The sequence below is a fragment of the Myotis yumanensis genome, unplaced genomic scaffold, assembly GCF_028538775.1.
Source record: "Myotis yumanensis isolate MYYU_CA2020_CCGP unplaced genomic scaffold, mMyoYum1.0.hap1 SCAF_2, whole genome shotgun sequence".
In the NCBI taxonomy this organism is placed as follows: Eukaryota; Metazoa; Chordata; class Mammalia; order Chiroptera; family Vespertilionidae; genus Myotis; species Myotis yumanensis.
Window position 1 is genome coordinate 83,092,997 of NW_027223753.1, and position 8,569 is coordinate 83,101,565.

An 8,569-nucleotide genomic window follows, 5' to 3' on the forward strand; every position below is an offset into this window, starting at 1 on the left:
CTGTGGGTATTTGGACTCTGTTACAGAGAGCACACTCAGCGGCCTTTGCAGGAAGCCACGTTTCCATTTCCCGAGGGATCTCAGGAGCGCAGGAAAGCTCCCTCTGAAATTATTTAATTTGAACGCTTCTGACAAAGAGCAGGCATTCTGCCTTGCACACTGCACTTTGACCCTCCAGAATTTCCCATTCAGCTCATTTTCTCCCCAGGACATAGGTGAGAAGATTTGCAGTTCCACCAGTGTACAGGCAGGGACCTCTGACTTTATTTGCTGGTGAGGGGTACTCATCTTGAAAAATAAAGTTGGTTCCAGCCCAAAGGACACCCCCCCTCTTCCCCGGGAAGACCCAGCATTCTGTTCTCATGCAAAAGGGTAATGGTCTCTGTGGATGTGGGCTGGGAAGACTTCCCCAGAATGTGCAGGCCAGTGCAATACGGTCTCTGCCACACCCACAGTCCCACTGTGCAACCTTGACAATGTGGCGAGATTCTAAGACATCCCTTTCTGGGGTCAGGGACAGCCCCCTCGGTGGAGTGAGCTGAGTGCCGCTTGATGGGGTGATGGCTCGCACTTTGCGAGGGAAGCAGCAGGGTTGCTGCCTTCCGCCAGAGCCCCAAGTGCTCAGAAAGCTCCCTCTGTCTCTTCACATCATCGTGAGCACCAGCGGGCTTTGCTGAAACTCCAACTGCTCGGGAAATGTTGGGGCTTGGCAAAACACAAACCACTTTTTCTCAAGCGTTTAGTATTTTTCCCCCTGCTTTCCTTTGTACTGCTTGTTTATTTGGAGTAAAATTGAGTCCATATGGTTCACGTCCTTGGCCTGATTCTCCACGGCATGATTTTCTGTAAGACTGTCTGAGGTCCCAGAGTTTTTTACTTTTTGCCTTAGAAAGACACGGCATCTTACCACAGGGAATCTGAAGCCAAACCTAAGGGGCGCGTGCTTTGCATGATACTCTGAAAGGTACATGAATGCAGGGCTGTAAACGTGGCTCTCAAGTGCGAAAGCACAGCTCTCCTCGCAGGGGATGCGGAGCGGAGACCAGGGCTGTATTTTCCTTCCTGGCTTCCCATTAGGAATCAGCCTGGGCCGGGTTAGAGGCAGGCTCATGAAGGGCTCTGCCTGTCCCTGACTGTCTCCCTGAGAAACTGAGCCCTCCGCTTTCTGTGTCTGGGGTGGAATATATTTACCTTCACATGGGTATGAGGGGGCACACCCATGTGCTTAGCGGGGAGTACAAGATTTTGCCCTTACTATTTCCTTTCCAGGGCAAAATGGACAGGGAGTGCTTTTCTCTATGGAGCCCATTCCAGCACTTTCTTGGGGTTGGGAAGAAAGGCAATGTGGTAAGACACACGAAAATCAGGAAGACAACAAAGACTTGAACTTTCTAGAGCGCTAAACCCAAAGCTCAGGCTGACAGAGGCAACTTGAAGGCAGGTATTATCTATCTGCTTTCTTTGGGAGAAATTCAGTGTATGTGCAGTAGCATCTAACACACCCAGGCTTGTGGGCTGTGTCTATCCTCTGCCTGGACAATGCAAGTTCCTGTTACCTTGCATGTGATTTTAGGGGTAAAGGAAATGCTCTGCATGGCACTAATGCACCCACACACACCTGCATACATACACACACATTTGCATACACCCACACCTGCATACACATACCTGAACACACACACACACACCTGCATACACACATTTGCATATACACATGCATACACACACCTGCATACACACCTGCACACACACACCTGCACACACATACACACCTGCATACACACACACACCTGCATACACACACCTGCACACACACTCACCTGCATACACACAGTGTCTGATGACTGGAAGCCTACAATTAAAATTGTATTCCTTGCCAAAACCGGTTTGGCTCAGTGGATAGAGCGTCGACCTGCGGACTGAAGGGTCCCGGGTTCGATTCCGGTCAAGGGCATGTACGTGGGTTGCGGGCACATCCCCCGTGGGAGATGTGCAGGAGGCAGCTGGTCGATGTTTCTCTCTCATCGATGTTTCTAACTATCTATCTCTCTCCCTTCCTCTCTGTAAAAAATCAATAAAATATATTTAAAAAAAATAAAATAAAATAAAATAAAATTGTATTCCTTTAAGTATAAACTTTCAGCTATCAGATGAATAAGGTCTGAGGTGGTAAAAACATGGTGATTGTAGTTGATAACGCTGTATTGTATAATTGAAATTGGCTAAGAGGGTAGAACTTAAATGTTCTCACATGCACACAAAAGTTAACTATGAAGGGTGATGGAAGTGTTAATTAAGTAGATTGTGGGAATCCTTTCACAATATATATGAATATCAGGTCACCATGATGTACGTTTTTAATGTCTTACAATTTTATGTCAATTATACCTCAATAAAGCTAAAATAAAACAAAACAAGCAAACAATGACAAAAATAGAATTACATTACTTTAGTCTAAGCCCTGGATTCCCGTTAAGCCACTGAGAACCTTGGGATTTTGATAGGGCATATTTGGGTGGGAAAAGGCTGGGAAAGAGAACCTAAGGATCTTGGAGTTCCAGAGTGGGCTTTGCAGATGTCTCACCAAGAGGTAGGGTTGAGGTAGACTGTCCAGAACAGAGAGAAAGCGATCTTTGTTTTAGACATCTGTGAAGGGTCTGCTAGCTCTGCATTTTGGATTCCTTTTAAAACTAGAAGCATTATCCTATTTTTAACAATATGTCATAAAGGTTTCAGGAAGTGATCCAACACTTTTCGATGGAGATTCCTGTTCCTCAGAAACTGGGGGAGGGTTGTGCATGGGCTTGGGATTTGGGCAAAGTTTTGTAGGTATGTTTGCGATGCATCTTCTGGAAAGAGACCATAGCTTTCACCAGGATCATGAAGAGGTCCTGAGGAATTGGAGCAGAAGACCTGGCCACAAAGTCTGAGCCTCTGGAACAGTCCAAGTTCAGGGTCTGTGGCATTTTCACCAGCTCGCTGGGCACAGGTGTAGGGACAGGTCTGTTAGCTCTGGGATGTGCCTGCCCATCCGAGCTGTGGAGGGCCCTCCTGCCTTTCCACGAGCTCTGCCCTTCAAAGGTCTGCTTGTCTCTTTTGGGCTTACAAAAGAAAAATTGGTTTTTTTTTCTGACCATAAAAGTAGACACTTAGAAAATGTAGAAAAATGTAGTGAAGAAAATAAAAATCTATCATAATCTTACTAATGAATTAATCATTGTAAACATTTTGAGATAGCCCCATCGAGGTTTTTTCCTTTTGTCTTTATAAGAGAGAGTTGAGATCATAGTATGTCTATGAATGGAACCCTTTTCACTTAACATTACATCATAATCATCTTGCCTGCCATTAAAAAGTCTTTATAAGCATTATCTTCAGTGGCTGCACAATATTCCATTGTATGGCTGTACTACAGTGTACTTACCCCTTCTTCTAGCGTTGGGCATTTGCATTGTTCCCGGCTTTTTACTTTAATAAATAATGCATGAGAAGCATCTCTGGCAAGAAGCTGTGCTTACATTTTGGATTATTTCTTTATGATGGATTCTCTTTTGACTTTTGATGATACTGTATGTTAAGGTGTTGCTGAGACCTATCTATAAAGTATGGATGTTGCAAAAGACTGTGGGCAGAGAGGTGGGGCCAAGCATCACTGGATTCCTGCAAAACGCACGCCTTGCCTCTAGGTGCTGTGGGCTCAGTGGAAGACCCCACCGTTGTTCTTGAGGAACTTACTGTGCAGTGTGAGCCCACAGTATACATAAGTAGCCTAAAGGAAGAGATGCCTGTATCTCAGAACCGTGGGGGAGCCATGCCTGAGTTCAGAATGGAGCAGAGGTCTGCATGTATGTTCATATTGCATTTTCTGGAGAGGGAGTCTAACTTTCATCAGAATCTTTTCATCTAGAGAGCTGCAAAGAATTAACCATCCAATGATCGTTTGCGGGGGCGGGGGGTGGGGGGGCATGAGTTAAATTTCCCAATTAATTTTTTCTTTTACTATTTTATAGTTTTTATAACAGAAATAAGATAAACTTTTTTTCATGTGCCATTAATTTGACCTATTGAGCGTAACTAGCAGATAGATGGCAGTCAGGGGTCCTGGTTTTGGGGACCTTGAGGTAGGATATAGGAGAGGCCACAGCACAGCCTGTACCCAACTGGTATGAGGCAGATTTGGGCAGCATTTGTCACCTGTCCCTGCAGTGGCCTACCAATGCACTTACATGTAAATCTGCTCCTGCCCACATGAGCTGGTGTTACATGAGCCTAATGCCTACAGGATCATATTATTGGAACGTTAGGTTATGCAGGTGCATGGCATTTCTGGTTGCTAAACCAGTGCTTCCTCATCCCTCTGCTGGAGCCTGGTTGCCGAAAGTTAAAAGTGCTTCTTTTTGCTCACTCATGGTCATCAGGAAGCCACCAGCTTTCCTAATAAGGAGATGTCACTGTGCAGGCTCCAGGCCTTCCACTCAGGGCCAGAATGAGATGTGCACATGGAAATTCATAGCCACTGAGTGTATTTATTTTCTGCACTCTGTTCTGACCATGTCTGTTGTTGGACTAGTTCTTCCAATGGGAAGAGAGAGCCATGTTCCAGGCTGTGGCCTTGTCCAGGTGTCCACAGAACCCCAGCTCAGCTCACCTTGTGGTGAGATTTCATGGATTTTGCCAAGTCGGGTGCCCACAGTCGGGACAGGCATGGGTGTGTGTGTCTCATCATCCCACAGCCCTGCGGTATCTCCCGTGTCTGTGTTAAGAGTGCCCGGGTCCCCATTAGAGGGTCTATGTGCAGAGTATGACTGGACAACAGGGCCCTACCACGGGTAGCCACATGCTTTGACTCAGAAGCTCCCCAAGTAATTTTTTAAAAATGTGTTTTTACTGATTTCAGAGGGAAGGGAGAGGGAGAGGGGGAGAGAAAGAGAAGCATCAGTGATGAGAGAGAATCATTGATCGGCTGCCTTCTGTATGCCCCACACTGGGGATCGAGTCTACAACCCCGGCATGTGTGCTGACCGGGAATTGAACTGTGTCCTCCTGGTTCATAGGTTGACGCTCAACCACTGAGCCATGCTGGCTGGGCTCCCTAAGTCTTTTTACCTAGCTTCCTGGCTTGCTAACAAAATTTGTATAATTCTGTTATTGTTGTTGTGTTATTCGGAGTTCCAGCTGGCTGTTCCTCCAGGTTCGGCTGAGTTGTTTTTCTTCCTTGACTCTTGGCTTCTGCAGAATGAGTCCCTTTCTCCTTCCCTGTCACTCTCCTTCCCTCTAGCCCTTTGTTTTCTCTACACCCAGAACCCATTCTCCTCAAGGGCTTGCGTCCACCTGCAATTTATGCACTCATTCAAGTCATCACATAAGCCTAATTCTTATTGGGCCTCAGCTCCTTTGGCCAAAAGCACTGAACCTCACTGTGAGACAGATGGCAGTCAGGGAGGAACTGGTCACTGCCCACCCGCAGATAGTATCTGTTCTTCCCATAAGGAGGCAGAAAACATTCAACTAGCACATCTGTGACCGCTGCCAGCCCTAACCCATAATGCACAGTAAACAAGCAAGGTAACACTCAAAATATAATCCTTTGTTGGTGGTTGTGGGGGAGGCAGCTAAAAGCTTAGGCCTTTGAAGGATATCATTAAGAAATTCTTCCTCATACCTAATCAGAATGACCTTGGCCTTGATTTAAGCTTATGTATTCTGGTTTTGTCCAGATAGAGACCTATTCTTTTCTCTCCATATGATATTCTTAATAATGCATTTTATAAAATAAAACTTAAAGCATTTCCTATGTAAGATAATTGTAATGATACATATTTCATATTTGTAAAAATATTATATTGCATAATTTAATAGAACTCATGTTCTATATTTAAATATTTTAAATATACTTTATAAGTAACATATTTGTATAAACATAAAATATTAAATGAGGTATTTTATATTTAAACAAAATATAGGCTATTTAAAATGTTTCAATAAATCAATATTTAAATCATTGCTGATGGTTTATACTAAAATTAAGTAAATCAACTTAGCTATTTAATAATTGTATATAAAATATTGAAATATATAGAATATATTGTTTTTGCATAAAAAAGGTGTTATAAAATATTTAATTGTAATAAGGATATCTGATTCGCTCTGGTTCCCATTCTAAGAATTAACAGTTGGGAGCATAGCACCCCCTACCACTCTCTGCTCCCTCCGCATCCAGCGCCCTGATCCGCTGTTTTTCCTCCCGCCCGCAGGCATAGGCAAGAATGTCATCTGCGACCGCACGGCCACGCCGCTGGACGCCTTCCGCATGATGTCGGCCGCCCACTACTACCCCAAGCTCATGAGCATCATGGGCAACGTGCTGCGCTTCCTGCCGGCCTTCGTGCGCATGAAGCAGCTCATCGAGGAGGGCTACGTGGGCGAGCTGCTGGTGTGCGAGGTGCAGGTGCACAGCGGCAGCCTGCTGGGCAAGAAGTACAACTGGAGCTGCGACGACCTGATGGGCGGAGGCGGCCTGCACTCGGTGGGCACCTACATCATCGACCTGCTCACCTTCCTCACTGGCCAGAAGGCCCTCAAGGTCCACGGGCTGCTCAAGACCTTCGTGAAGCAGACCGACCACATCAAGGGCATCCGCCAGATCACCAGCGATGACTTCTGCACCTTCCAGATGGTGCTGGAGGGCGGGGTGTGCTGCACCGTCACCCTGAACTTCAACGTGCCCGGAGAGTTCAAGCAGGATGTGACCGTGGTGGGTTCTGCCGGGCGCCTGCTGGCGGTGGGCACGGACCTGTACGGGCAGCGCAATAGCGCCCCGGAGCAGGAGCTGCTGCTGCAGGACTCCACACCTGTCCGCAACTCCCTGCTGCCGGAGAAGGCCTTCAGCGACATCCCCTCGCCCTACCTGCGGGGCACCATCAAGATGATGCAGGCCGTGCGCCAGGCCTTCCAGGACCAGGACGACCGGCGCACGTGGGATGGCCGGCCGCTCACCATGGCTGCCACCTTCGACGACTGCCTGTACGCCCTGTGCGTGGTAGACACCATCAAGAGGTCCAGCCAGACGGGCGAGTGGCAGAACATTGCAGTCATGACGGAGGAGCCGGAGCTGAGCCCCGCCTACCTGATCAGCGAGGCCATGCGCCGGAGCAGGATGTCCTTGTACTGTTAGCGCAGACTGGGAACCTAGGGGACTTAGTCCTTCTGTGTGGGGCCCAGAGGGAAAGGTGTGGGAGAGAGGTAGCGTCCAGGAGCGTGGGGATGGGGAGGTGGAGGGACAGTGGGAATAGGTGGTATCTGAGAAGGTGAACTGCAGCCCAGGTGAGGGGCCCAAACAAGACTGTCAGGATGCTGAGTAAATAGCCCGGGAGTGTTCAGAGGGCCTGCCTTTCCTGAGATCATCCCTGCTGGGCACTTGCATGAGAGGGAGGAGATTTAGCTGCCTCTGCTGCCCTTTACTGTGAGGAGCAAGGAGGGATGCCTTTCCCCTTCACCTCATCCACTCCCCATACCTTGGCCTCCTTTGCAAGCCAAATGCTCCGGTGAGGTCAAGCTCAGTTGGTGTGGCCTCCCTATTCTGCCCCCCACAAAAAATCTCGCAGGAGAAGGCACATCCTCCCATGTCCACACAAGCCTGTTGGCCTGGGGAAAGGTGGGGGTGCAATGGGCTACTGAGAAAGTTCAAATTCCAGGAAGCCACTTTAAGTGTCTGGAGGCAAAAGTACTTGGAAACAAAGTGTACAGCTTTCTTGATTGATTGGTCTTCCTCATAGGAAGCAGGAGGGAGTGTCTTCCCAATTGGCCCGCTGCCCTTCACTTGGCCTGAGGTGGGGTAAGGGAGTGCTGGGAATGCCAGCAGAGACAGGGCTTCTTTAAGTCAAAATGAGAGAGCAAGAACATATTCTGCATGGAAACAGACGGGGCAGAGAATAGCATATCCCTTTGAACTCGTCAGCAATTAAAAAACTGCAAGAAGCCATCTTATAACACTACTTCTGGTGGAGAGTTGAGTGTAAGAGGGATTCCATGCTGAAGTATCGAGGTTGTCCTTTCACCTGGCTCCCCAGTTAAGGCCAAGGAGACAGGAGGAGGTTTGGGCCTGACTGCAAGCTTATAGCTGCCCTCAAGAGGTGGGGCAGCTGCGTGCCCCAGTGTTGCACTGGGGGTTCCCCCGAGAAGGGAAAGGAGCCAGCCCTGGATTTGTGTTCCAACACCCATGCCTCCTACAAGCCAGGGAAGGGCTTTTAGGAGTTTCACGCAGCTCTGTGGCTGGATGTAAAAGGCAAGTCTTCAGTTCCACTCAGATATAATCCACTTCCCCTAAAAAGAAGTAAAGGCTCTTTTCTCTAGCTTTGACCTTTGTTTTCATGATTCTGGTACCGCCCCCCCCCCCCCCCACCTGCCCACCCTCCCAAATGTAATAGGTGTTGAACAAAAGGACAACAAGGAACATAAGTTTCAATGTTTCTAAAATGGGGTTTAGAGGCCTCTCAGGTGTATCTCCATGTAGGATCGAGAAGCTGATGTTGGAAAAAACATATTCTTCTACTCCTTGGTCTCTTGTCTC

General features: G+C 47.7%; 1 protein-coding gene across 2 annotated transcripts in view; it reads left to right on the forward strand.

Annotated features, from left to right (window-relative positions):
• Positions 1-8,351, forward strand: part of GFOD1 (Gfo/Idh/MocA-like oxidoreductase domain containing 1) — a 115,532-nt gene extending 107,181 nt beyond the window's left edge. For both annotated transcript variants that reach the window (XM_070405711.1, XM_070405712.1), the window contains exon 2: positions 6,255-8,351. In XM_070405711.1, coding sequence (XP_070261812.1) covers positions 6,255-7,174 — 920 coding nt within the window. In that variant the 3' untranslated portion in view covers positions 7,175-8,351. The remainder of the gene's footprint in view (positions 1-6,254) is intronic.
• The last annotated feature ends 218 nt before the right edge of the window (positions 8,352-8,569 follow it).